This window comes from Kwoniella bestiolae, chromosome 6, assembly GCF_000512585.2.
Source record: "Kwoniella bestiolae CBS 10118 chromosome 6, complete sequence".
Taxonomy (NCBI): domain Eukaryota; kingdom Fungi; phylum Basidiomycota; class Tremellomycetes; order Tremellales; family Cryptococcaceae; genus Kwoniella; species Kwoniella bestiolae.
The window spans coordinates 1-27,872 of record NC_089246.1 but is presented as its reverse complement, the minus strand read 5'-3'; the positions used below and the strand labels follow the sequence as shown (position 1 = coordinate 27,872).

At 49.6% G+C, this 27,872-nt stretch overlaps 9 protein-coding genes across 9 annotated transcripts; 3 read left to right on the top strand and 6 right to left on the bottom strand.

Moving 5' to 3' along the window:
• Positions 1–61: 61 nt before the first annotated feature.
• On the bottom strand, positions 62–1,799 carry I302_107219 (uncharacterized protein; the record flags this gene model as incomplete). The annotated part of the gene is made up of 2 exons (XM_019193653.1): positions 62–1,063; positions 1,119–1,799. 2 exons carry the CDS (start codon positions 1,797–1,799, stop codon positions 62–64), a joined length of 1,683 nt encoding a protein of 560 aa, XP_019045130.1.
• Positions 1,800–2,789: 990 nt separating this feature from the next.
• On the top strand, positions 2,790–6,041 carry I302_107218 (uncharacterized protein; the record flags this gene model as incomplete). The annotated part of the gene is made up of 16 exons (XM_019193654.1): positions 2,790–3,511; positions 3,571–3,633; positions 3,686–3,756; positions 3,818–3,874; positions 3,917–3,970; positions 4,039–4,080; positions 4,142–4,160; positions 4,243–4,613; positions 4,669–4,779; positions 4,838–4,879; positions 4,948–4,972; positions 5,037–5,178; positions 5,247–5,265; positions 5,396–5,536; positions 5,592–5,945; positions 6,004–6,041. 16 exons carry the CDS (start codon positions 2,790–2,792, stop codon positions 6,039–6,041), a joined length of 2,271 nt encoding a protein of 756 aa, XP_019045131.1.
• Positions 6,042–6,147: 106 nt separating this feature from the next.
• Positions 6,148–7,970, bottom strand: I302_107217 (uncharacterized protein; the record flags this gene model as incomplete). The annotated part of the gene is made up of 14 exons (XM_065870420.1): positions 6,148–6,203; positions 6,265–6,274; positions 6,343–6,554; positions 6,646–6,775; positions 6,838–6,910; positions 6,965–7,066; positions 7,125–7,165; positions 7,221–7,250; positions 7,314–7,376; positions 7,439–7,537; positions 7,597–7,662; positions 7,708–7,730; positions 7,781–7,826; positions 7,887–7,970. 14 exons carry the CDS (start codon positions 7,968–7,970, stop codon positions 6,148–6,150), a joined length of 1,035 nt encoding a protein of 344 aa, XP_065726492.1.
• A 644-nt stretch (positions 7,971–8,614) lies between these two features.
• I302_107216 (uncharacterized protein) lies at positions 8,615–9,288 on the bottom strand (the record flags this gene model as incomplete). Its single annotated transcript, XM_065870419.1, has 6 exons — positions 8,615–8,701; positions 8,749–8,800; positions 8,858–8,957; positions 9,019–9,109; positions 9,176–9,199; positions 9,259–9,288. The coding sequence occupies 6 exons, from the start codon at positions 9,286–9,288 to the stop codon at positions 8,615–8,617; spliced, it is 384 nt and encodes a 127-aa protein (XP_065726491.1).
• Positions 9,289–9,312: 24 nt separating this feature from the next.
• I302_107215 (uncharacterized protein) lies at positions 9,313–10,539 on the bottom strand (the record flags this gene model as incomplete). The annotated part of the gene is made up of 9 exons (XM_065870418.1): positions 9,313–9,373; positions 9,436–9,459; positions 9,515–9,534; positions 9,595–9,618; positions 9,685–9,878; positions 9,937–9,994; positions 10,058–10,144; positions 10,194–10,360; positions 10,425–10,539. 9 exons carry the CDS (start codon positions 10,537–10,539, stop codon positions 9,313–9,315), a joined length of 750 nt encoding a protein of 249 aa, XP_065726490.1.
• Positions 10,540–11,239: 700 nt separating this feature from the next.
• I302_107214 (uncharacterized protein) lies at positions 11,240–13,606 on the top strand (the record flags this gene model as incomplete). Its single annotated transcript, XM_065870417.1, has 15 exons — positions 11,240–11,278; positions 11,331–11,463; positions 11,527–11,579; positions 11,641–11,653; positions 11,729–11,848; positions 11,897–11,953; positions 12,014–12,085; positions 12,145–12,171; positions 12,236–12,276; positions 12,333–12,854; positions 12,918–12,989; positions 13,054–13,097; positions 13,167–13,279; positions 13,344–13,362; positions 13,420–13,606. The coding sequence occupies 15 exons, from the start codon at positions 11,240–11,242 to the stop codon at positions 13,604–13,606; spliced, it is 1,512 nt and encodes a 503-aa protein (XP_065726489.1).
• A 353-nt stretch (positions 13,607–13,959) lies between these two features.
• I302_107213 (uncharacterized protein) lies at positions 13,960–16,155 on the bottom strand (the record flags this gene model as incomplete). Its single annotated transcript, XM_019193658.1, has 10 exons — positions 13,960–14,088; positions 14,153–14,198; positions 14,254–14,335; positions 14,389–14,522; positions 14,574–14,785; positions 14,835–15,092; positions 15,147–15,517; positions 15,575–15,665; positions 15,718–15,847; positions 15,911–16,155. 10 exons carry the CDS (start codon positions 16,153–16,155, stop codon positions 13,960–13,962), a joined length of 1,698 nt encoding a protein of 565 aa, XP_019045135.1.
• Positions 16,156–16,544: 389 nt separating this feature from the next.
• I302_107212 (uncharacterized protein) lies at positions 16,545–19,005 on the top strand (the record flags this gene model as incomplete). Its single annotated transcript, XM_019193659.1, has 13 exons — positions 16,545–16,715; positions 16,772–16,884; positions 16,955–17,081; positions 17,144–17,176; positions 17,225–17,282; positions 17,340–17,601; positions 17,669–17,777; positions 17,842–17,950; positions 18,011–18,159; positions 18,213–18,381; positions 18,452–18,622; positions 18,685–18,803; positions 18,880–19,005. 13 exons carry the CDS (start codon positions 16,545–16,547, stop codon positions 19,003–19,005), a joined length of 1,716 nt encoding a protein of 571 aa, XP_019045136.1.
• A 6,293-nt stretch (positions 19,006–25,298) lies between these two features.
• I302_107211 (uncharacterized protein) lies at positions 25,299–25,969 on the bottom strand (the record flags this gene model as incomplete). Its single annotated transcript, XM_065870416.1, has 2 exons — positions 25,299–25,329; positions 25,392–25,969. The coding sequence occupies 2 exons, from the start codon at positions 25,967–25,969 to the stop codon at positions 25,299–25,301; spliced, it is 609 nt and encodes a 202-aa protein (XP_065726488.1).
• Between the last annotated feature and the right edge of the window lie 1,903 nt (positions 25,970–27,872).

The following is a 27,872-nucleotide window of genomic DNA, read 5'->3' as shown; positions in this document are numbered from 1 at the left end:
ATGACGCATTATGCTATCGATGCATAGAAACAGGTATTCATACGTGAAATTCAACGGAACCTCAAACTGCCGATGCCTTTCTCGCCTCCTGTTCGGAACGCAGTACAAGGTATGCCGAAGCTGCCCAGGTATAAGAGAGATCTCTATTTCCTTCCCCTGTCCTAGCGTTGTAATTTTCGGCAAACCCATTATTTTCGCACAGGCGTATGTATCGCTCGCAAACAACATCGGCCAGCTGATGCTGATCAGCCGCTCTGAGGCCAGCTTCAAGCATGAGAGTCGGGGGGGCCCAGATTGGCCCTCGCCAATATCCATCGGGTTCGTATAACTTGGAGTCAAGTTTCTCTGTCGCGAGACCCCATTCGGAAAGGTATGGGTCCAGATTATTGACCATTCGGTCAACGATTGTTTCCGGAAGATGAGAAGCTGCAATTATCGGGAGAAACTGTAGCAAAGTGGTGCTGGTCCAAGTGCTGCCGTTGAATGCATCTTTAAACATGAAGGCTCCTTCTTGTTCGTTCCACAATTCTTCGATAAGTCCTTGCCGGGTTCGGTCTCGAAGTTCGGACCATTTGAGGCTTGAGCGACCTAAGTGAGCGGCCAATTTGGCCAAAAAGTCGCACTGGACAACCAGGAAAGCGGCTAAATCAGGAGAAACGCATACTGTCTGGTAGTCGTAGGCTGTGGAGTTGTCCCATCCACTGTCGTTACCGTGGGAATAATAAGGTAGAACCGAAGCGTTCGTCTTTCGGTGGACGAACCAGAAGTCCGTGAAAAGTGACACCCTGTCATGTATCTCCACCAATCGGGACTCGGACAGGGACGTAAAGATTGGTTCAGCTTCAGAGGATTTAGGGTTGAGCAGTTGAAGAGCCTTGAAGAACGTCCAGCCGTAAATGGGAGGCTTGGTATAGTCGAAGAGGATCTCATTCCGTGACATCGAATCAGGGAGTCGGCCTTCTGGGGTTATGCGTTGAAAGGGAAGTAGAATCTGGTTCAGGGCGAGATCGATGCTGAATTGAACAAGTGCCAGACCATTTATACAGTTATCCCAAGACCACAACTGTCAAAAGCTCATGAGCTGGAAGATCTAATGGGATGCAAGCGACATGACTCACTTTGTTCATCCACAATTTCGACATGAGGACGGCCTCAGCTCCCAGGAATCCTGCTGGGCGGACCGTTGATGTCCACATAACATATGATCCCAGACGATCCGCGGCCGTGACGCTCGACAGAGCCGTCGCGCCCCAGCCACACATGCCCTCGACGTATTCGTCAAAAGCATTTGCCATTGATTCGGCACTGTCATCGAATGATCCATTAGGTGTGCCTTCATACACAGTATCGTTCGTGTCTATTTCTCTATCAATGATAGCCACCTCCCAAGACGTCTCCCCCGGCTTGGCAGATATGGTCAAACGACGATTGTTATCTTTGAAGTTGAAGTCGTAGGGAGCGTCGTTGATCAAAGTGAAATCACCATTTAGAGCTAGGAATCGTAAGGCAGTGTCTGGCGTAGTGGTAAATTCGATTGTGGGAAGAGATTCTTTGGAGGTAGGAGGAACTCGAAACAGCCAGCATCTCCAGTGGTTGACGTCGAGAGAACCTTCCGTGCTGAAAGACATGGGGACAGTACCTCGAATCCGAAGTACCCGGGGGTTTTGGTAGGTCGCTTCAGCGATTGTCTGGTCTCCGGATCTCCAGGTCATGCGCGACGGTGAGGCCAAAAAACTGACAGGAGAAGGGGTCTTGGGAAAGCCGGTCATCGGTGGTGGACTTCCAAGGACTGGCCGCATGGCGAACAGAGGGAGGCCCCATGGATGGTTGTGCGAGATCAAATAGATGTCGTGACCAGGTGTAAGAGACCCATTCTCTCCAGACCTTGTCGCGAGACAGAGATAGGAGCCCCTCATGGACCAAGGAATGATTCGAGGATCAACGATGGTATCGTGGCGAATACTTGGCATAGTCGGGTGTGTAAATACGTCCAATTGGGCAGGGATGATGTTGGATGATGTTGTGAGCGAGATAAAGAGGTTTGGCCCATTCGCGAAGGTCACAAAAAGCTAATACAAAGAACTATCCGATGGGAGGGTTGTGCAGGGCTGATGGCCTTTAAGATTGAGGGACAGCAAGAAATCTTAGCATCTGTGACGTCGAAGCAACCGGCGCGTCGGCTCACCCAATCGCCCGATGATTGCCAATTCCCGTTGAAGTGAACCTCACCAGTATTGGCAATGTTCGGACAGCCTCAGTCAATTTGCCGGTTCAATTCTTTGGATACGTGTGACCACACCACAGATCAATTCATGCTCCTTGGTGATTTGCTTCTTGTCGTTGACTGCAGTACACTTATTTCGGCGTTGTCTTGATCTCTAGCTCCGGTGTCGGCGTGCATTCCCTTTGGCGCATATCAGGAAACAATGAATAACGGAGGGTCTCACAAGAACAGTGAGTGCCATTGCCTAACGGGGGGAGACATGCTGATGCGGATGACATTCGGAAGGAGCATGCGTGAGGAGAATCCGCACTAGAGGAAGAATATACACATCAGTGCTCAGCGACTGATTGAACCCTCCTAACAGGACGAATGTCGACGTCTGAAAGTTCGCTGTATCGATAGAGACGATCCACCTTGCAGAAGATGTCAAAGTTCCCACTCAACCTGTACATTTCGCCCTTCGGAGGATGTATCCAGGAAAAGACCTCGAGGTCGCGAGGAGTAAGACACCATTCCATATACCCATGATTGACGCGCGATTGAGGTTGCTTGCTCTGACACTGCCATGGTAACTAGGCGTGTGTCCGCTTTAGAAGACGAATTTGAGAATCTGCGTGCGCAGATGCGCAACATCGGTACACTGTTAAAGAGAGCGTTAGGTCCGTCTTCGCCTTCGTCAAACCCAGGGAAACGGTCAAGACAGGACTCCTCTTTGGAATCCAACGTTCTGTCGTTGACTGCTAATCGGCACTTGGCTTCTCCTTCAAGCATGAATGCCCTTGACACTTTTGCCAGGAGTCAAACCGCCGCCGTCCAGCCTGAGACTCTTGATCAATGGGTTCAAAATCTCGGAGCAGAGCAATCAGCACTTACCGCTGAAGTGAACAGCCCCACAGATCCAATCGATTCGCTGTTCATGCGCAAGACGACGCCTTCTGCTCCTCCACAAGACACAAGCGCCTTGGAGACTTCCTTTCCGGGGCCGTCTCAGCAAGACACCAGCGAAGAGGAAGATGATTTTCTTGGTGCTGCTTCCACAGCAGCTCCCGCTAAAGATGTTTTTGAAGAGGATGAAGCGGTCAGGCTACGAATCGAAGGCCGTTGGGATGAATCGTTCGATAGTACTCGTGCCGGTCACGCAGATCGAAGAGATCACGAAGAAGATGGACACAAAGGAAGGCAAAAGCAGTCCATGATTTCCCGACGAGGGAATTTCATGGGTGCCTACCCCGACCCAATTTTGCTAGGTCTATGCGAAGAGAATGAGGGCAAGCAGCTTTTCGATCTGTAGGTGGGAACTATTGTTACCTCCACACGGCATAGATGCTTACGATGATTATGCTTAGATTCTTCGAAGGGGCTGCAGTATATTTACCCTTGTTCGATCCGAGATTCGATACGTGGGATGAGTAAGTCTTCGGAAACATCATCTTGGAATGTTCACTGATCACTGTGCCGCAGTTTGAGACAGCGATCCCCCTTTGCAATAACAGCAATACTCATGGTAGGGTCAATCGTGAGAGGCAGTGCCAGTGGGTTTTTTTTTCGACTATTGTAGAGAATTGACTAATGGCTGTGACTATCCTGACATAGATCAGCCATCCGATCTTCAAGTACAGCAAAGATTGCGCGACTATGCTGAACGAATAGGTAGGTGTCAGGCTCGGTGGGTATACTCTGACAGACACACAGCGATGGCGACGCTCTTCTCGCCTGTCAACAGCATCGAGACTGTCCAAGCGATGCGTGAGTGGTCTGATCATTTCTTGGCCAATGTCTTTCGATCCGTATCTGAGCAACTTCTCCCGGACCAGTGATTCTGGCATGTTGGGGAGACACGGCTTGGCGTCCTGGCAGTGAGTTGTTCTTTCGGAAAAATCGTTCTGGCTCATGAGTAGCCTCTGACATTTGGGATAGTCCACGCGTTAAGCATGGCGTGAGTGTGTTTATATGATAGGGCCGGACTGACAAAGTAGTATGGATCTTGGTCTCAATCGTTGTCTACCTCAGCTGGCCAGGACCGGTATGGGTCGACAAGGCTCGTCAGAGGACGTAGCGAGAGACCAGCAATTGGTTGTTGGAGCAAGAGTATGGGTAGCGGTCGGTGTGGCTCGTCTCGGTCGTGATGATACACTGGCTGACTGTAGTGATTTCACAGGCATACAAATCCACGTTAGAGTACGTCTTGGCCGATCCACTCTGTCTATTCACTCGAGGCAACGTGGTCAAGTTGTTAATCCCAATCGTAGGATGTGCCTCAACTTTGGAAGACCCATACCATTTTTGAAGGACGAAACGGTTCATTTGGCTCGACAATTTCTTGAACATCCGCTTTCTATACCTACCGACTCCCGGTTCGCACTTACCTTGGAAATGTACGCCATTAGATGTGAGCTCAAGTCTTGCCTCGCAGTTTGTTTTTCGTGCTGCTAATATCAATGTAGTGCCACTGGTCTCAATTTCGAATGCGGAGCTGAACGAGACTCTCGACGCGAAAGTCGCTCAAGCCAACACCGAACTACTGAATTGGGAACTCCGATGGCGAACATATCATTGTCAGCTTCTCTTCCTCCTGCCGTCATGCTGGACTTGAGGCTGATCTACATTCTGTAGCCGCAATGCATTTCACGCAGGAAGACTTCTTGGTCAGCGAAAGTGAGTCTGTCAGGGGGTTTTCTCCCGCAGGCTAGTGAATGTTGAGCTCATAATTGGGCACCCAAAAGTGGAAACCATCAAACTGTACGGACTGTAAGTGACCCATGTCGCCCCATCGGGGCAAACAGATGGCTTGAGCTGAACGTGTGCCGCACAGTTTACAAATAAATGCAACACTTCTGTACGGTATAAGAAGTAAGCAAGAGGTCTTGGGTGTCTCAGACATCCGCAAACACTGGCTGGTCACCGCTGTACGGGCAGCCGAAACCCTTATAGCACGGGTTGCTCGAGGGAATGAAGTGAGTCGCGAACCAAAAGGAGATGGATTTTTTTTTTTTTTTTTCTAAGTTGATCTCACGATCTGTAGCTCGCCAATCTTCGATTCGGTAAGTGATAGGGCGAAGAGGTTGAGACATGTGTCAGGGGGATGCTATACGTGAACGCTAACACACAAACCTCTCGCGTTCAGGTAACCGGTACGCCCGTGAGTTTAGTCTCACACCTTAGTGTTATCAGAATTCATCACCCTCTCTGTAGACCTCGGACTGGTTGTCGCGGCGAAATATCTAATCTGTTTGGGAGCCATACTCCCTTGTGCCATCAATCAGCGTCAAGCAGCCAAGGATGTTGAGGTAGCCGCTGATCGGCTGTCAAAAAGTCAGTAGACTCTTGATTTCAGCCAGGGAAGTCATGCTGAAACGTAATTTTTCAGTTCCCGGGTTTCACTTCGCAGATTCACTGCATCGTGTTGTTGATAGAGCTCGACAGCGAAGGGACCTCCCACCTCCAACTCGAGCCGCATCTCCAGGAGTGCGCGAGACGGCGATGAGTCAGACCGCCGACCCCCCAGCTCAACCCTCGTTTGATATCGCAGCCGTTGGTCTACAGCCAACCCCGTCTGTGCCTTTTCATGATTTTTCTGGCCCTATGTTCACCTCTTTCGCAGGAATCTCGGGGATTCCAGAATCTAGCGAAAACCAGGCCTCATGGCTTGAACCATGGGACGGCGCGATCGACCCGTTATTCGACATGATCACGGATAGTTGGGATCAAGAGTTTTTCTTTCGTGAGTTTCTTTTTTCTGTTAGCATCGACGGCACCTGAGAACTTCTACAATGGCATAGCTCCCTCTATATACGATCATGGGCAATCGAGCTCATAATACAGATCATGTCTGGCAAGCAAACCAGGCCGCTTCTTCTACATTCGAGGGGATAATAACACATGCAAATACTGTAGATACAGATCACTTTGCTTCTCCCGACTGATTACTTTGGAGTATCGGCATGAGCAGCAACTCGAATCATGTGGCGACGCTCAGAGCCTAAGCGAAGAAAGGGGAACGTCAGCCGGGCCGAAAGTCCACAGCCGTCAAGTCAACGTACCTTCCCAGTCCTGTAGTGGATTGGACGCGGGATTGTCAGCCTGGATCACTTAGCATTGGCTGAGACCTTTTCACTCACATGGATCGCACTGTGAGAAAGAATTCGGTTGTCCCATACGACCACGGTGTCTTCCTCGTAACTGACCCTCACTTGGATATCGACGCTCTTCACGATCAGATCATTCAAGAATGCCAATAGGTAATCACTTTCCTCTTTCTTCCAGCCCACGATACGCTGGGAGAAGCCATGGATAAAGATCCCCCTTTTGCCAGTCACCGGGTGAGTTCGAACTATGCCCCAAAACAAGTAAGATAAGCAAGGAAGATAGGAAAAGGACGAACGCTTGCAAAGCAACGCTTGCAAAGCAATGATAGGACTAACTGAGCGGGTGGGTAACTTTGACAGGCTCGTATCTCACTGGACCTCCAGCCTTCCTAGAGTTTTCGATTTGCGCCGTATTGTCGTGTAAGACTAGTAGGCCTCCTAGCCGTTTCTTGAAGTCGTCGGAGAGCTGGCGTATGGCTATCAACAAGCTGATCTCAAGTCTCCCTGTTCTCAACTCTGAAAACCTACAGCTTCGTATGCTCCAACTTGCGACGAGAATATAGTGTCACCACCTGTTTCAGGGATCTCCAATGCCCAGAAGCTAGAACAGATGGAGGATCAACATATCATCTGACTCACAACTGAAGTTGCTCACAACGTCACGCCAGGAGGCTGGAGCTCGGCACTGTGATCGACGTGGAACAAAGTACTCGAGACGGGTTTAGCTTTATCCGAAGTCCCGTACCGAAGGTTCGCGCTACAATATTGACACCAAAGGTGAGCTTTTCTTGTCTCAATGATTTTCGGAGGCTTACGTGACAGTAGGGTCCTCGGGGTCTCTATAGACTACTCGAAACTACGAATACAAAATCAGCCAGAAGGATCGGTGGAAGCATTGCACGGCACCTCACCGAAGGATAGCCTTCCGGATGGGCCTCCGTCTGCGAAGATGTACAGAGGTAAGCTACTGGGCAACTATACATCGTACACGGACAACGACCTACAGGGTGAACGTGAAGGCGACCAAAGTGTCTGACGATTTCGGCTTGTCTCTCAATGGGAATGTTCTAAAACGTGACCTCGCATCGGCGTCTCAGTGACCTCGTGGATCATGGTGTAGAAGACTGACCTTGAAATCTTGATTTCTGAACACCAACACACCTCTCTCAGCTGCCAACAGTGCTAGATCATCCAAGCCTCTGTGGGTCAAGGCGGATAATTGGACGTTCTGCACCAGGCAAGATCAGAAGTGGCCGGCTATCAGCATGTTCTGTGGATCATGCTCACCCTCAACTCAGTACCAAATCTCGGAGTGAGCTTCTTGACCTTCGCTTCCGGGGTAAGCAGGTGTTTCTAATCCGGAGTGCCTCGACTCCCAGGGTCAACAAAGTCCTTGACTTCCTCCAATGGTGAAGCGGTCACTGCAAGCTGCTTCAGCCCAGCCAGGCGTCTCTCGAAGGTGATAACGTACCATGTTTCTCCCATACAGGCAGGTACCGAGGATACTTGATGGCATTCTGATGAATGGAAAGCTTAGCGACTACTTCGGAAATCAAGTGAGTATGGGATTGACTCACAGTCGCCTTGTCTCCCTTCAATCGCAAGATGGTCGACTCATGGGCATCGGGCTCTCGCTCTGTGGTAGTAGTAGTAGTTGACATCTCGATTTGTGTCGTTATCCCTGATGGTACGATGATTAGTTTTTTCACAAGCACATTTGAGGGACCAAACCGTAGCTTTTGAATTGGATATGTCCAGCTTCCCCTATGAGTGACGCTGTGGCATGCCAAATTCTTGTTCATATCAGTAGATTCCGAATATCGAGCTGGGTGTTAGATGTCAAATTCAAACGACATCTAACGCCATCGTGCATCAATATCTTTGTCACTTACCTGACAACCCTAAGTCTGGTTCAGTTGTCAACGGTATTCATAGCATGTTCTCTAGCCCAAGCTATTTGACGTGTATCCACCTGATCGGATTTGGCCGGATTGCGAAATGTGGCGTATGACAACGATAGTTCCATTACTGTACCAAGCACAACATGCTTATTAATTTAACCAATTGTGAAACGACCTATTCCGAACGCTCAGGATTGCTCATTGATCAACTCTACGGTCTTCCGGACAGAGGCACTGTGAAATAGAATTGGATGGGAGTAAACTTTCGGAACGAGGTCATGATTTTTTAGTCCTGGCCTATACAATGTGGTACTTTTGAACTTGGGCATATATCAATTCATTTCATAAGCAAGCCATGTATGTTACTGGAAGGCTGACGAAGTCCCATCGTATGACGGACAACTTCAGGGATCTAGCCCTAATGCTTCTCGCCTACTCTTACTCATAGGGTTGAAGAACGGTCTCTCAGCCAAGGATGCCACACGGGTGCCCTGCACAGAATCGTGATCAGCCATTGAAATCTTACTGACCCACTTACATGTCGTTTATTTTGACCTTCCCAATTGATTGCAACGGTGTGAATCGTGGATCTGGATGAAGTTGAAACCATCAGAATCATCATGCAGACATAAGTGAGGTATTCTTACCGGTTATCCCAGATCACGCTTGTTCCCGGGGTCCAAGCAAATCTGACCTGAATATCCGTACTTCTTTCGTAGACACTGAGGATGTGTCCTAAAATAGCGTCTGAATAATCCCTTGGATCAGTAGGAAGTCATTGACAGATCACGCTGACCACTTTACGCACCGCTTTCATCGGGATCCAAACCCTCTATACCAATCAAGAATGCCCGATTTGCAAACAAGGTCTTCCATCCGGTAGCTGGATGAGTTCGTACCTGTGACAGCATGTCAAAGTGAGTGAACTGAAAGCTCGTTGACGCCCTCATTACCTCCTGACTTACCAAAGGATGGACACGCTCGACGTGCTTGAGTGGTCCGTCTGGGTCATTTCGGTCCTCCTAAGAGTGTGCGGATCGATAAATACCGCTGTATTTATCGTGATCAGCGAAGCCATTCAAGGTGCCCAATATAATTCCACCTACTTCAAGCCATCAATCAGGGACCGGAACTTTGGTGAAAGCTTGTCATATGCTGCTGCTCTGTGAAGAAATGATATACTGTAAGAGACGACTACCAATCAGGTGCCACGAGATTCGCCCACCCTGATGCCCAAAGTGTATCTCCTCTAGACATATCGTCAGCGGCCATCTCAGATGAACAGCACAGCAGTTACTGCTCACCCGATCTCCGGTATAGCATCCTGCAATGAGCTTGTGAGCGCCACCATTTACGGCAGCTTCGCTGAGCAGGAATCACTCACAAGGTGGAGATGCGTGTATCCAGGCTATGTACCAACACAAAGGAGGTAATTGTCAGCGACTTTTAGCCCACATGGATGGAAGCCACCCACTGGGAACGCCTCGTGGACAAGATCGGTGTGCCAGCCAAATTTAGATCGTACAGTCTTCCCGTAAGGAAAACGATAATCCCGATTTACTCGTGAAAGACCCGCTTGACCTTCCCCTTCAGGCCAGATGATACTGACACCGCCTCCCACTCCAGGCACCTGTGGTGATTGTGGGTATATTTCTATCTCGCCGCCGCCTGAGATATTCAAGATCAGCGACCCAGTCACCTTTATCAAGCTAGAATATGCAATAACCCAGGTAAAGACCGAGTTCCTTTTGCTCTTGAGGACTGATGTCTGGCTCTCGCAGAAACTGAAGTCGAACGTAGATTAGCTTTTGCGGATGAGAACAGAGCGTTTTGTTTGTTCGGCTCACTACAACAGCTCTTTCGGCGACAAGTAGCGCCAATTCATCTTTTTGTTGATCGGTCAGCTTGCTAAGCTGGACCCCAACCAGTTCCGTCTGTAACTTTATCAGCATCTCCCATATACTCAGATCTATCTTTACTCACCCCAGCATGCGCACCGAGGTGATGAACTTTGGTCGCTGCTCCAAACAAGGCCTTCTTCTCGGGATCAGCTCTTGTGGCAGGATCGACGTACTCGCGAAGGTTGTTTCGAAGTTCATATACATCTTGCACATATTGAGGTATCTTCTCAGGTATGTAAGGGTACCCATCTACGATGCAACACCTGATTTAGCTTGCACCTTCAATTTACTGTCCAATATGACTTATACATACTTGATATGTCAATCCCAGCTTTCGCCAATCTTTGCTGGGTTCTTAAGGGGGGCGATACAACTTGCTTAGCCGTGCCTCGGGCAGTCTCGCTCGCATTGGCTGTCCGTGTGGCCATCCTTCAAGTATTGATGCACAGAAGAACCGCCATGAAAGAAGTAATGATACGTTACAAGCTGTCTGATATCATCTCCACCAAGATAACCTCTGTCATCCAGATGAGCTGTCTTCCCTCAACGCTTCACATCCGGTGTGATCTGACCGAGAACCGGAACTCGGATCCCGTTGTTAATCTTCTGATCGATAGCCATTATAGCGTGCTTTAAACGTTATCTAGACTTATTGTTTACCAAAGATGATCCGTCATCTTACGTGATGGCGCTTGGATCTTGGAAAATTGGAATATTCGGCTTTGACCGATGCGGCATGAATTCAGCCAAATGCTCAGCGAGTTGCATAACATTACTGAGGTGGGGAAAGACTGATATGGCGAAATATTGCGCCGCACAATTTCATGCAGCTAGAAGAGACGAGAGAATAATCACACCATGATGCCTAAACGCACTTCACCCAATTGTACGCGATGCCTTTCTCTCTTTTTCCGAATAAACTGTCGGAAAATGCAGTATCCAATACCAAAGAAATGAAGTCGGGATGAACCTGGGATCGTTGTCCTTTTCCGAGAGAAACTTCACAGAGACTTGCGACGTGGGTGAGAGCATATAAATCAGGCGACTTACAGGTAGGTATTGCAGTGGCAGTGTCATCGTGTCTTTCTACCATCTGATTAGTCGCGTCGCACCATCGCACTCTCCGACATGTCTAACCCCACTGCTGCTCAGCTTTCCACTTTGCCAGTAAGTGGCTGGTTGACCAATGGCACAGGAATCACTGCTGATGTCTTGTCAGTTTGAGAAGCATCCCAAGCCAGCTTCACCTGATCCTGCTCTAGATGATGTAGCGGACAAATATATCGTAGCATCTGAACACGAAGAGGTGCCGAGCTACACCTGTACCGAAGCAAGGCAGATCCTCCGAAAAGGTATGTATCTTCTTCACTTCTACCGTATCGTGGGCAGAAGGTTGACGTCACGACCTGCTCCAGTGGATCTCGCTTTGATCCCAGTATTGGTCTTGATTTATCTGCACAAGAACATGGTAGGTCGAGCATTGTCGTACAGTAGTAGGTACACACGCTGACTCTGATATGCGGCTTTAGGATCAATTCGTACGTATGTCGACCTAATGAACATGAACGATGCCGAGATGAATAACGATGTTTCAATGACAGATCGTATCTTACCTAGTCCCGATGCAGAAGGGCAAGCCTACCAACGTACTCAAGCAATTGAACATGACCGCCGATGACTGGAGTATGATCACCACTTTTCAAACGATCCCTTCGGTATTCTTCGAAGTGCCCAGTAGTATGTCAACTCGTAACATCTCAATAATGATGCTGATCTTCAAATCAGACCTTTTGATGAAGAAATTTGGACCTCGATTCCATTTTATGCGAATCGTCTTGCTCTGTAAGTTGTCATATTTCCAGCCGAAGCAGGTGCGCGTGCTGACAGGCCAATGATTGTTAGGGAGTCTGTCCGGCGCGATGGGCGCTCTCGCCAAGAATAAGGGTGGTCTCTGGGCGACCCGATTCTTCCTTGGTAAGTACATAAGAAACGTGCATAGGTAAGGAGGTCATACTGATGAATCGTTTTGAAAGGCGTTTTGGAGGCCGGAGTGTACCCTGGTCAGTATTTTGGGATGTGCCTGCTGCATTGCTGAAGGTTAACGACTCATTTTGGCTACCATAGGTATCCTGGCTCACTTGACATATTGGTATCGACCTGATGAGGTGAGTCCGCTGCGGAGAAGTTTGCTTGTTCGGTACTTACCAATCCACCTTCTCAGATTGCAGTGCGAATGATCGGTGTAGCCACTGCTGCGGCCTTCAGTAGTATATTCGATGCTCTTCTAGCATGGGCGATCACCTACATTGACGGGCTGCACGGAATCTCTTCCTGGCAATGGTACTTCATAATCCTTGGTTTGGTTGGTGTTCCGGTAGCTGCCATAGTTTGGTTCTTCCTGCCAAACTACCCCGAAACTGCCAGATTTCTTACACCCCGAGAGAAGCAGATTCTCATCAGTCGGCTACCAGCAAGTTCCTCACGAAGATCAGATGCGAATTGGGACCCCAAGGCCATCTGGTCTGAGCTGAAGAGTCCTCTGATCTACGTGTTCACTGGAATGCAGCTATTCCAGAACATCGGGACTTACGGCTTGCAATTCTGGCTTCCCTCCATCATCGCCAGTTTTGGCTTTACGACTACACAAAGCAGTCAACTTCTTAACATCCCTCCAACTGTTGTTGGGTTGTGCGCCTCTTTCTTCTGGGCTTGGTTATCCGATCAGACCTTAGGTGTACCAAAAGTGCGTTGCAATTCTCGGGAAGCACAAGGGATCGACTGACGAAGGTCTTTTGGTTTACCGCAGCTGTTGTACCTAATTGGGGCGATCGCTTGGACGATGACCTCTTTCTTTTGCCTGGCTTTCGTCAAGAATAAGGTGCGTTACTCTCAATAGTCAGGATGATGAACAGAATGATGCTAAAATGCTCCGTATATCACAGCCCGCGTTATATGCGTTGACCATCTTCGCGAAGATCGGGAGCGCGTGAGTCTGGGTTGTTAGAGAATTCAGAGGTGTCTACGTAATCATACACTGAATTATGACATCCTTCAGCTCATTTTTCGCGGTGCTTTGGCCGTGGCGTTCCCAGACTATGAAAGGTGCGACCTCGACCGCGTTTGTATTCTCCTTCCAAAATGGAATGGCACAATGGTCGGGTATGATTGGTGGGTCGCTTTTGCTCTCCCATACGTGGTCGGTCATCGCTGATATTGTGTTGTGCCTCTGTAGGGCCGCAAGTCTTCCGATCGTAAGTGGTTTGGGAGGTTTCACTTGCAAACAAAGCATTTGCTGATCGTCAATCCAGTAAATATGCGCCCAGATATACCATACCGTTCATGGTTTGTGTTATCTTCCAGTTCGTTGCCGGTCTTACGGCGACTTACGGCTGGTACCTCTCGAGACATACAGAAAGGGCAATTCGACAAGAGGCGAAGCTCAGGAAGGACGAAGCTAGGCAACAAAGATTGGAGGGAAGTCAAGAGAAATCATGATTGAATGCTGTCTTTGCTGTCCATGAGCAATCGCTTTGATCATTCCTTTGAATTGTCGCCGTTATGTGGATCCGCCCGTTTCTGTTTTTGCCGAGTCAATCTCCCGGTTGCCCTTATACTCTGCTGTTCAGTCTCCTTCCGATTATCTATCCCAGCCTTCAACGTCACTTTCCAAGCTACCCATAGATATCTGATTATTCGTTGCTACTGTCTCTACGTAACACTTTCTTGGATTCAATGCGATTCTTGATGCTTCAATCAAAGCTTGCGCCCACGGCACCATGTGAATGGCATGAGCGTAAGTATGACTGGGGCCTCCGTAAAAATGATATCAACGTGCATTTATAGTCTCATCAATAATCGTCTCCGTGATCGACAAAGGCGTTCCAGAAGATCTCCAACGGTGGTTCACTGGACCAGTTCTTTTCCGGCGTCAAGTCCGCGTCTGTGAAGTTCTGCCTCGAGAATATTCCAGGTTCCCACTGAAAAAGAACGCGCAAGGTGGTGCATCAGCGATCATTCAGTGTGGCCTGTATAGATGCTTACATATCCAACGGCCGACGATGCGTAATAAACGAATTCTTCCCGCCACCTACAGTAAAACACAAGCGTCAGTTTGCAGTCGAGGATGACAAGGCGCAACCTACTCTGATGGATAGTAGTCTACCAATTTCCCCCCGTGCACTAAGCTCTCGTTGTTCAACCATGTCACGTATCTCCGGAAAGCAGCTATGAGGGGTCAATCAGTTATTTTCTTCATGGTCTATGTCAGCTGGTCTTACCTTCGGCCTGTACGCCACCAAAAGATCGGCTGAAGAATGATCTCCCGTGTCCTGGATATTCTTTCCATTGCTGCTCTATCGTTGGCAAGCGAGCTGTGCCTTCCCACACTTTAGCAAAAGCAAGAGCTTGGTAGCTTAAGCAATGTCAGCGGTCAAGTCGTCCAACCTCTGTATAAGCAACATACCGTCCTACAGTCCAAGGCCGCACTGTGGTGAATGCCAACGTTGGATCATCGATATAAAAACCTCTCCAATCCACATTGCGGAATTGGCTCATCTTCCCTTCGGTGATCACAGGTCTGACTTTGACTTCAGGATCATCGTCACCTCGGATAGTGCCGTTGACCAAAGGTCCGAGATACGAATTGGCGTGTCTGTACCCGGTGGCCAATATGACCTATGATCTCCTCAGCTTTCTCGTCGACCGTAAGAGGTTACACACTCACTTCATCAATACCGGTTAGAACCGTGCCATTGGCGAGCACAATTCGTCCATTCATGATTGAATCGTTTGAAACAAGCGAGTCGAACCTGGCAATCTCCCCAACCTTTTCTGCCTCTGGGTAAAGCCTCCTATAACTTCGTCTCTTGAAGAGAGCAGTTCTGTTTCCAGGTCTGACCGAGACGAATAGTTTGGATACATGAGGTCCGATATCGTTTGAGATCCCCATGGCAGATACCGACGCGCCGATCAAGAGAACATTCTGTCAAGGCTATCAGGAACAATCCGAACTTTGAAGCCAAGTCGATTCACTCACTTTGCCCTTTAAGTCGTCCGGACGTCTGTAGGCCTGAGCATGCCAAACGGGTTGATGTCCACTGACATCGCGTACTTGTGCCCAATCCTTGAGACCAGGGATATCAGGAACGTGTGGCGCATCGAAACCTCCACTGGCTATTACCACTGCATCGAATTCCTCAGACCACCACGATGCTTTCAATCGACGGCTGTCGGGTAGCTTTTCCAGTTTCTTCAATTGTAGTTCCCACTTGTCTCCGACTTTCTCCAACGATTCCACTCGAGTGTTGTAGGAGGTGACTGACTCAGACTGAGGATCCCAAGGACCGTCGCCGGTATTTATACCATGATAAGACGCATAGGCCCGAACATGACGTTGAATGTCATGCACTGCAACTAGTCAGTATCAAAGCTAGACTCACTTGTTTCCAAAGGCGAGTCACTTACCCGATATCACCCATTTCGAATCTGAAGGCCACTTGACATCCGGCAGTCCGGTCAGTTGCCGGGGAGTGTTTGTCTTGAGACTCTCCCAAGCCTGTTGTGGGATCATCAGGCTCAATCACAATGCTCAGGTTAGACAACCTCACCGGTGATGGGCGTGTGTGATCTCGCCATCTCTCATCGAGAGTTGTGTCCTCTTCCCCCTCTTCGTACAACTTAACCGTACCCGATGCTCTGATATCCGGGTAGAAAGCGGCATGCTCGATGGGCACATCTCTGTACGGTATGGTGATAAGCTCTTCTCAATCGACCACAGACAAACTACGTCTGTTTACTCACGGATATGGTTCCCGTAGTGGGACCTCGTCTTGATAGAACCAGACGCCACCAGGTCCTTCTCGCCGTTCGAAAAGTCTCACCCTATCGAAGTCGTGTTGCAGAAGAGTAGCGGCAGCCTGTATTCCGGCTGGACCGGCTCCAATGACGGCTACCGATTTGATGGGACGCTCAAACCTGTGCCATTGCTCCGTACAGCTGACCACAGACGCCGCTGAAAGGGACAATAAAATCACTAGACTTCTCATCTTTGATATATGATCAATGTAGGTGCTTCGTCAGCCTTGAAGATGCTCGAAAACATTTCAGAACTTCTTGTATAGCGATATCGGTACATGCTGCGACCCTTTAAGCATATGCAGAATGCACTGTCAGCATCAAATATTTGATTTGCGCCTGGTGTAATGATGGTATTTTCGGTCAAATCCGAAGAAAGTTGAGCACGCACAAATTCGGTCATTTGTGATCATGGATCACGTATTGCCAACGGGTGGATTCGGACCGTTGCTCTGTTTCGTTTCGAGATTATTTGACCGTTCTGGGGGATTAAGACGAAAAGTGAAGTATATGAAAGATGCCGGTGCACTTCGCTTCTAGAGGTTTCGTTGATCAGACCTCGTCATTGACATAGTTGAAAATGAGACTCACCTTACTGGTTGTTTTGACTATCGGTCTAAACAGCCGCGTGTCTGCTGATGTCACGTCCCATCAAGCACCTTTCAGATCGCCGATGGTGGGTGATTGGTATAGATTCCCAAAAGATATAAGAAAGGTAGCTGTGATAGGTGCCGGTCCATCGGGCTTACAGGTATGTAAAGCCTACATCGCTTGACGAAAGCAATCAGGCTGAAGCGATCACCACAGTCAGCGGCTGCTTTGGTCAAAGAAGGTTTTGATGTCCGCTTGATCGAAAGGTCCGATGCACCTGGCGGAACTTGGTACCACAACGAGCTGACTCCAGTGAGGGAAAGCTTTCCGTGAGTTCATCAGCTTTTATTCCTGCTGCATCTCCTTCTAGTGTGATCTCCTGACCTCATAGCATTGTAGGGACGATGATCTGCAAACCGCGGCTTATCGGCCGGATCCCAGATCCAAGTCGACAGAGTATTATCGAGAAGGTGACGATGGATTGACTTTGTCTGAGAGGTGGAGAGAGCACATTCGCCCATCGCCTGTGAGTGAATGGTCAAGCACCCACCATTGATCGCCATGGCAAAGCTTAATGCCAATACATAGATCTGGGATGATCTTGAAACGAACTCATCACCTGTGAGTGATCTTTCCGGGGAGGTTCGCCATATTAACCGATGATCCTAGGCTTTTACTACTTTACCGGAAATCGAATATCCGAAAGATGCAGCCTGGGCCTTACAAGGTATGCAGCCTGTCACCTGAGAGATGACGATGAAGCTGAGCAATTGTGAAAATTCAGCGCAACTCGTACAACGACATGTGAGAACATACGCCTCCACTCACAGACTAAATGTGAATGATCGTCCCATCAACTCTTCTAGCCCAAATATCGTTCTATACTCGACTAGAGTTGAGTTGTTGCGGAAGGAGGGATCTGAATGGAGACTCTGGTTGAAGCGGCTGACTAGATTGCCTGAGTCGGACGAGATCAAAGCGGAGTGGTGGGAAGAGAAGTTCGATGCTGTTGTGGTCGCGACGGGAGGGTATCATGCCGCTCATGTGTAAGCTATTACTCCAATATACGACTGGCAAAGAGTGCAACAGTCAGCTGAGACCGAGTGTACTCAGCCCTGATATCCCAGGCTTAACTCAATGGTCGACAGTGCAGAGGCGCGATGGTCATTTCCCAGTCCATCATTCCCAACATTATCGTAATCCAGCTCCATACAAGCGAAAGGTCAGTAGAATTCCATGTTGAAACGACGATCTCGGTGCAGATTCCACTGACACTCATCCCTCAGACCGTTCTCATTGTGGGTGCCAGTGTCTCCGCCAGCGAGATCTCCAGAAGGATAGGTCCACACGTAGACAAGCTGTATATCTCCATCCGAAATACAACTCGAAGCACGTGTGAGTCTACATCCCTTTCCTATGTGATCTCGAAGGATTGGGCTCACAGCTGCCGAGTAGACATGGCAAGAAGAAGTATCCGTCGTATCCACTCGGAAGCTAAACAGATCCCTGAGGTCGTTGAGTTTGGTCGACTTTCTTCGAATACGAGTATTAGAGCTGGACAAATCAGGCTCTCGGATGGAACATGGCTGGATGGTATCGATGAAGTGAGTGTGACACATATCACTTCCAGCGAATCCAGCTTGATATATATCGACAGATCATTCTTGCCACCGGGTATCGTCGGTCATTACCTTTCTTGGGGGATTACTATTCAATTGGAGGCAAGGTGTCCCCCGACAAGAAGGACTCACCCATCCTGACGGACGCACACAATCTCCATTCACTCTCTTGGACTGGACATTACATACCTGATCCAACCTTAGCCTGTAAGTGGTAATACGAGCTTGTCGCAACATGTCGCAACAAAAGAAAACTGATCTTGTGACCGATCGACAGTCACCAATGTCAGGCCATGGACCTACGGTCGATATCAATCCCTCGCATTCGCGAAAGTGTGGAAGGGTACCGCTCGACTAATCAATAAAGACAGACTATGGGATGAGTATTTCAACGATAATCATTGGCAAGCCCCCGCGGCGGTGGTTTTCGGTACTATCGAAGAAGAGAGTGGGTCTGCTTTCATCCTTCGACAAATACCTGATAGCTGACGTGAGTTGAACATAATGTAGCGCTAGGAAGACAATACGTCGCTTGGCTAAACCAGGAAAGTGTCCTCCATGGTGGGCGGCTAGTCGATCAGTGGCCCATTGAGGAACGAGAGAGATTTGCGTACTATTCTGACGAAGCGGTAAGTCGTGCTCATCAATGAACAGTCTCACTTCAAGGAGCTGGTGCATATCTAACAACTGTTCTTCCGTCCTCAGTGGGAGAACGGCTACACCAGCTCAGACAACTTTACGAAGATCGAAAACACCCCTCGCTCTGAGTGGCCTGGTTACCCGCGTGAGAGGGAAACCAGCTACGCCTTTGACTCTGGTTCGGAATGGTGAAAGTCAGGGACATTGGAAGAACGGAGCTTCACGCTCGCAGGAACGCTCGTATGAGTAAAGATGCGTCCATATCATTTACTGTATGTTTGTGATTGCTCGCAGGGCTAAAAGGCCAATTGGTACATAGCAGGTTTCGTTGGATTTCTGACAAGCGATGCCCCGTAACAATGCGAGCAGGATGATCAACCTATTGCTATGAAATTCACCGTAAATTCCATAACCTCTTGCCACGTGACGGTCCACGTGGCTTGTATACGTTCACATCTCCACTATTATATTGATAACATTAGCGCTTTCACCAACAACCTCAAATACTACATCTCGATGAGCGTCGGAGATGAATGTTAGTATGATACCAACGACCACTCAGTACTAGTGATGGGTATGAATAAGCATTTTAGGAGATACTCGGAACCGCCATAGAAGATGATTTTGAGAATCTGCGCGCGGAGATGCGCAACACCGGGGTTAGGGGGTTAGGGGGTTAGGGGGTTAGGGGGTCAACGCCCGTTATCGGGAGGGGGGGGGGGGGGGGCACCTCGGACCGGACCTGGGGGGGACCGTCGGGGTGAAATTTTCATGCATGCATCTGAGAGGCCTATCTGGCAGAGCCGAGGGCGCCGATCCCGAATCTGAAGTCGAAATGGAGCTGGGTGGGATGTGGGATGCATGAAAAAAGATTTTCACCTTGACCGGTTGGACGGACCCCTTAACCCGGGATCAAATCTGGGTGGATGAAAATCCGTCAGATTACCGACCATGCAAGCATGTATGTGATAGGAGTTATGTCATCTGGTAGAGAAGGACTCGGTCAGCGCCAGGATAAAATAGTTCCATATGCATGGGAGTGATGTGTGATGAATGAGAATTTATTTTCACTCACCCGGTGGTCCGACCCCTTAACTTGACCCCTTAGGGTCAATGACTAAGTCTGCTCCCGTTGACCTCCATCGACGCATTCAAGCAACCAAATGGATATCACCTGGTAGAGAGAGACTCGGTCAGCCAGGATAAAATAGTCTGCCATGCATGGGAGTGATGTGTGATGAGTGAGAATTTATTTCCACTCACTCGGTGGTCTGACCCCTTAGCCCGGGATCAAATCTGACCCCTTAGACCGGCAGCCTGAAAATCCTCCAGAGTGTCGACCAGGTATGTATGAGTGGGACAGAATGTATGCTACCTGGTAGGGAGCGACTCGGTCAGTCAGAATAAAATAGTCTCACATGCATGGGAGTGATGTGTGATGAGTGAGAATTTATTTTCACTCACCCGGTGGTCCGACCCCTTAACTTGACCCCTTAGGGGTCGATGACCAAGTCTGCTCCCGTTGACCTCCATCGACGCATTCAAGCAACCAAATGGATATCACCTGGTAGAGAGAGACTCGGTCAGGCAGGATAAAATAGTCTGCCATGCATGGGAGTGATGTGTGATGAGTGAGAATTTATTTCCACTCACTCGGTGGTCTGACCCCTTAGCCCGGGATCAAATCTGACCCCTTAGACCGGCAGCCTGAAAATCCTCCAGAGTGTCGACCAGGTATGTATGAGTGGGACAGAATGTATGCTACCTGGTAGGGAGCGACTCGGTCAGTCAGAATAAAATAGTCTCACATGCATGGGAGTGATGTGTGATGAGTGAGAATTTATTTTCACTCACTCGGACCTCTGACCCCTTAGCCTGACCCCTTAGCCGGTGGTGACCCAGTAGCCTCCCGATGACCTCCACGCATGCATTCAAGCAACCAAACCTATATCATCTGGTAGAGGGAAAGCTACTCTGTCAGCATAAAATCCTTGTACATGCGTAGGACTTGAGATGTATGCATGGAAATTAATTTTCACCCACTCGGTACACTGGTGGGGTGGGTGACGGGATCAAATTTCAGCATGGGCTGTACCGGTCAGCACCCGATCATCTCACAGTCAGCGTTCACCGTACAGTCTGTAACACAGTGTCGCAGGGGATCGCAGAGCTTGCACATCTGGGAGGTCACCTGCGACAGGATGCGACAGTCTATGGTGAGAGCTGCAACAGTGTGCGCTGGAGGGGGAGGGATGGGCGACAGTGTGCGCCAGGTGGTGGAGAGGGATGCGACAGAATGCGACATGCGACACTCACCTTACTCAGTCCCCTTCCAGCTCCAAATCTGGGACGTCTATCAACCCAGCGGTGACCAGCTCTGCTATCCACCTCAGAATCCCCTCCCGAGCCAGCCTGTGGTTACAACCAGGAGCCGCACACCTGATCCTGAATGGTGAAGGGTTGTTCCGCTGGTAGTGGTGACGATGTCCATCGGGTTCCTTCTTGCAGGGAAGCATACCATTGGCCATGGAGTTCCGAGCCAGATCATAGACCCTGCTGATCTGTTGATCAGAGTGATACTTGGCTGAGAGAGCAGGGAAGCAGGTAGGATCCACCTCTGGAGTTCCGGTCCACCAGGCTGTTTGGGACATAGACTTGCTGGGTTTGCGGAAGCCTGCATTCCATCCCAGACCATTGAGGATGTCGGTGAGAGCTTGAATCTGAGCTTTGCTTGGCTTGTCACCATCCCGACCGCTGAAGATCCGGTTGGTCTCGGCCTGATCATACACCCAGTGGGCATTCTGCAGGAAGGCCTCCCTGCTGACCAGCTTGGCATCCAGCGGGTGACGGAAGTGGGGTCCATCACCCCGGCCCAGCCAGTAGGAAGGATCAAAGAATCGGGTGGCACCCACTATCCTTGTAGCCTCCTTCAGGCTGGGTGCTCTGACGGTGACCTCTATCCTGAACCCACCCAATCCCTTGTCATCCTTGCTTGTCAGACTGTGGATCATCCTCAAAGCCGAGTTGACCTGGTACCGTATGCCCCGGAGTGTCTTGGGGATACCCCCTTGGAGATGACTGTTGAATGACTTGATCACATGGACGATCCTCGGGTAGATCTTCACAGAGAACTGACGACGGTTGTCATCCATGGCTTGCAGGTTGACGGTCCCAAAGTCAAGCGAGCCTGGCACCATCATGGGATAATGACGGACGCCATGGTGGACACCGGTGGCCGAGTGGAACAACCAGATGTAGTCAGACCCAAAGCTGGTACCTATGTCCCACTCGTTGTGCTCTGCCCACTTGTGATCCACTTGGGCAGGCTCGGTGGTGAGGAACCTATTCAGGATGGGCATCTTCTGACCGTAGGCTTTGAGTCGGATGGCATCACAACCAGCCGAGATGAGACAGTGGACAAAGACGGAGGTGGGGACATGGACATTGCCGAGGGTAGCTTGGTGAACCATCCGACCGGGCTGGGCCACTTGATACCTGTTGAGTTCTTCAAAGAACCCATCCTTGTACTGAGTTCCCACCCAGAGCTGATGGGTAGCTTCGGCCAGGAGGAGGTATCGGTCAAAGGCAGGACCTCGGTGGTAGGTGGTGTGGAGCTTCCTGGTGGGAGCCCTGCTGATGAGTTGGACATCGGCCAGGGAACTCTCAAACCTGCAAAGGTACTCCTCGGGTGACAGTACCAGCTCCCATCTATCCACATCCATAGGCTTCCTCCTCAGCTGAGCCATCCTGCCCTCCACCACATCGGGAAGCATCTGAAATCCTTCCATGAACGGGAGATCTCTGATATCAAACTGTGGTTCGGGTGGTGGTGCAGGAGGTGGTGACCACCCACCAGATGGGACGGTGTCGGAAGTGATGGACCGGAGGGAGGAGACTGTGAGAGAGGTGGTGATTGCCGAGGGGAGAAAGCTGAGGTTGGGACGGAGGAGGTGATGGTCGAGGGGAGACAGAGTAAGGGCTGGAGTGAAGGGGTTTGGAGTCCATCAGGAGCAGGTGGTGGTGGTGACGGAAGGAAAGGTGCGGGAGACTGAATGGGAGACTGGATGATAGGGGGGTGGACGACATTGAGGAAGGGGATAATACCATTCTTGGCCCCACCGTCTCGTCCTCATCATCTTCAGAGTCCGATCTATTGTTTGACCAGGAAGAACCATTGTCAGATAGTGCTATCATTTCTATCTCTTCCGGCTCCTCCTCCCCTCCAGCTGATCCACCTCCATATCATCATCTGTAAAAGGTTCATAGACATAAGACACCGGAGCTATCAGCCTTGAGGAGGAACGGATGGGAGAGGGGAGTTGAGCTGTAACCCAGTGACGGGCAAGCTGCTGGGCAAGCTGCTGGGTGATAAGGATTGAGCCGCATCTCTTGATGGAGTCGCTGGTGTTGAAGGAGTTCGAAGAGGTGGTGTGGTCAATGGAGAGCTGAGGGGTGAGGTCAAGGGGAGTACAATGGTGAAGGTCGGATAAGAGAGGAGGATGCTGGAGGAGGTGTCAAGGGAGAACTTGACAGTGGTCTGGCACGGGATGAGGATGGACCAGGTGAGCTCAAGGGAGAACTGATAGATGAGTGACGGAGGAGAGATGCTATTGAGGGAGCCGGTGTTAGAGATGAGCTGGGTGACCGCTTGGGACGATGGATGGGTGAATAATCGGGACAGTGGAACCGAGTCTTGTGCTTGCGAAGTCCTGCTTGATTGAGCACCACTCGACCACAGGTGCAGATGATTACCTCAGTGTTGGAGATCTCACCTGCGGTGAACTTGTGACCCTTGTGCTTCTTCTTGATATGATCCAACAAGTCCGCATAGTCTTTCTCACATAGGTTGCACTTTCCTGAGCGGTCGGCGTGGTTTTCACTGGGCATGGTGGTGGAAGAGCAATGGTATCACAATATGAGAATACGATATGACCGTTCAGTAGGTACTCTCAGGAAAGTTTAACATCCTCAATGACGGCATCAAGATCACCTTCCATGTCTTGTGTGTCTCTCGTTGATGTACTGCACTTGTGTACAACCAATTGATTTTTACTCCCTGGCCCATGCATACTATCTTCTTATACTCGACCTCAGCTATCATATGAGCTATCAACTGAAGCTCTGTCACCTCTGTGAGTCTACCAATCAGCCATCCCTTCCGACTCTCCTCCCCACCATAGTCCAGTCACCTCTGATGCCCTATATAAATTCCAGCTGGTTTTTACTCCTTGGCCCATGCATACCAGTGGATCATACTTCATCCCAGCTATCATATGAGCTAACAACTGATCCTCTATCACCTCTGGTTCCTCCCCTTCCGATGTCCCTGTCCACTGATGAGGTTCCCAACAAATCCCTTCCACCGACCTATATCTTTCACCTCGTCATCACAACTCCCCCTGCGACAGATTGCGACCCATCCCTCTGCGACAGGATGCGACTGCATGTATGCTAGCTGCGACAGGTTGCGACAAAGCCTGGTGGGACTTGCGATAGGTTGCGCCAGAAGATGGATGGGTTGCGATCCATTGCGACTTGCTATGGTGAGCACTCTAGATTCCTGCGATCATCTGCGCCATATCTCTATGCATACCTATCCTACTTGGTCATCACCTCGAGCTCCTCTCCCTCCTGTTCTGCATCACCAGCCAACACCCCTTGAACCTCTCGGCTGGCCATCTCATGCTCTTGAGTCCATGCTAGAAACCAAGTCTGTAGTTGATCCTTGCCAGCTTGACCAGCTTGTAAAGTGTCGGCCAGCATGTTGGCAGGAACTCTGCTGAACAGTGTCATCATTGCAGCTGGCACCTTGGCTCGATGAGCAGCCAGCATCCGAGTCTTGACTGGTCGACCATGTCCTGCTGAGGTGTCGGCATGTCTCCTGAGAGGTGCACTGCTCTCAATCCTCAGCATGGTCTGAGTGTCAAAGAAGCTGGCCCATCCTATCGACGGCTCTGCCTTGTCCAGCAATAGCTCTTGAGACCGATAGCCAGGTGAGAACCGAGGGATGACCTCCCACTTGACCTTTTCCGGAGGTGGATGAGGGAAGTTGTCGATGACTGTGTAGTAGTACCTGCCGGACTTGCCCTTGATGTGTCTGACACAGTGAAGAGGGAGGGACATACGCAGAGTTGGAGTTCGGGCTTGTCTGTTGACCCGGGTTGGGGAGATGGGAATAGGTTTGACCTGGCCTCGGTCAATCATTGCTTGAGCCAGTTCGATTGGGACATAAGTGTTGCCAGTTGGTCCTGTCTTGCGGTAGACTCGGGTGATCTTCTTCCTGTACTGTGTCGGACCCATCGGATGATGAAACCCATTACCCATCCTACCTGCCCGTTCCGCTGTGAGTATGACATTATTGGTGTAAGCTGTGGAGCTGAAGATTGACTTGAACAGTCGTTCCACATAGCGGGTGTCATCTGGATTGAAGACTATGTTGGTGGGTGTGAGGGGATGGATGGCGGCATAGAAGAGGAGCTCGTTGATCATACAACCACCGAACCCATTGAATAGATCCTGGCTACATATCACTGTCAGCAGCTGGCATACTGACCCAAGTCCCAAGTCCGATGACTTACTTTGAATAGATATAATGGGCAATAGGAGAAAAGTTCCGTTTGATATAACCTCGGGAGGGAATGGATCGTACCAGTTGCTCAAACGGCTCGGACTCCTTGACAGGACAAGGACCTCTACCTTGTGTCCTACAAGTCTCAAAGAGTTCACCATCCTTGAGTTGAACAAAAGCCAGTCGGCACAGCTTGTTCCTATCGATGACTGCAATTGAGTTGTGATCACCGAGAGCTCGGAAGATGAGTGGTGTGAAAGGTGGGAGTCCTGCCTCTCGACAGACATCGGCCATCTTGAGTTGCTGTGGTGACAGGGTGACCGCATGACCATGAAGAGCAAAGTGACAGATGAGAACCCGGGTGGGACTGATCCGGATGACCAGCTCTTTACCATAGGAAGAGATGTCTGACTTGGTCAGAGCCACTTGAATCGGAGTACCCATCGCAGCTTCGGCATCGGCTTTGTTGATGATCGCATCTTTACCACAGTGCTTCGGATAGGTGACGATCGTAAAGTGTTGAGGTGTATCGGTGAGAGATGCCTTGAGGAGAGCGGCAAATGCTTTGATCTCGAATAGCTCCGGCATGGTGGATGAGAATATAGCAAATATATTGTTGAGTTGAGAACAGAGACACGATCACGGGCATCAGCTGGGATATATATATCTATCAGTTGACATTGAGTATCCATGACTTTGCGTGCATGCAACCACCTTGATATCCAATTTCAAGACCAAACGACCAATCCTGATCCAAAGTTGGTCATGGCCCATATCACTCCGACATATCTCTGACATGGTGCGACACATCCTCAACAGATATATCTCATCGTATACCAATCATGGGGGGACAGCCAGCGCAGCCCATCGCAATTGCCTTGACGGAGAATCGCAATCTGTCGCAATGTCTACATACCCAGCGCAACTTATCGCAACGCAACTCAACTCAGCGCGCAACTGGTCGCATATTATATCACGGAGAATCGCAACCTGTCGCACCACCTTCATTTGTGGCGCAGATGGTCGCACCATAGTACAGCGCAACTCATCGCATATGATGGGTCGTAGAATCGCAACCTGTCGCACCAGCACCACTACCCAGCGCAACCCATCGCATGTTGACTTGACGGAGAATCGCAGCCTGTCGCATTGCCTATCCTTAAGCTGGTCACACCTTACCCTACAGCGACTAGTCGCAACTTGTATGGAGAATAATGGGCGCAAACTATCGCAAAGTTGTATGAATCCCCTCTGTCAAGAGCGCAATAATCTTGAAGGCCCCATACGAATCAAGCCAGTTTTGTATGGAGTGACTCTGACGAGAGCGCAGAGAAATGCAGCACCGTGCGTAGCATCCCTCTGTGAGTCATCCGATTGACACTCAGATTTTGGGGAAAAAAAATCACCTGAAAAATGAAATCAAAAAATAGCTGGTCATGGCCCAAAAAATTTTTCAAAAAGCGGCTGGTCAAAAAGTTTTTCAAAAAGCGGCTGGTCAGAAAATTATTTCAAAAAGATGGCTTGCAAAAGATGGCTTGCAAAAAGTGGCTTGCAAAAGATGGCTTGCAAAAGATGGCTTGCAAAAAGTGGCTTGCAAAAGATGGCTTGCAAAAAGTGGCTTGCAAAAGATGGCTTAAAAGAGATGGCTTGCAAAAGATGGCTTGCAGCTTACTAAGCAAGTGAAAAAAAAAATTCACTTTGCAACATATATAAACAACACCTATTCCCACTTTTTCTTTTTTTTCCCCCAACTATCTCTTTTACTTTATACTTTTACATCACCACCATACAATCAACATGTCTTCCTCATCAACTGATCTTCCACCAGATTACCTCACTGATGCCAACTCAACTGCACCACCACCAGACTATCAACCTTCACCAGCCTGGTCCCAAACCAAGATTGACAGACATAGAAGACACAATGAAACTCTGGAGGAAGGGGTAGTCCAAGCTATTGGCTGTGCCAAGTGTATCAAGGATGGACTTCTCTGTGTAGCTAAGCCTACTGGTAGATGTGCTCCCTGTCATCTAGCTGGTAAGCCTTGTGTCAGGTCTGAACAACCACACACTACCAACCAAGCCCTTAGAGCTAAGATGTTGGAGATGAGAAGACAAGCTAGAAGACTTGAGGAGCTTATAAGAAGTCTTAACAGGACTCTGACTGTCTATGAGATTGGCAATGATCAAACAGCCAGAAGGATCCAAGAAATTGATGAAGTAATCCAAAGAATCACTGGCTAAACATCAATTTGATCAGAGGAGGGAAGAGAGAGGGGAGGGGGAGGGTTAGGAGGAGGTGGAGGGTTAGGGTTAGGAGGAGGTGGAGGGTTAGGGTTAGGAGGAGGAGGGTTAGGGGGTTAGGGGTTAGGGGGTTAGGGGTTAGGGGTTAGGGGTTAGGGGTTAGGGGGTTAGGGGGTTAGGGGGTTAGGGGTTAGGGGTTAGGGGTTAGGGGGTTAGGGGTTAGGGGGTTAGGGGTTAGGGGTTAGGG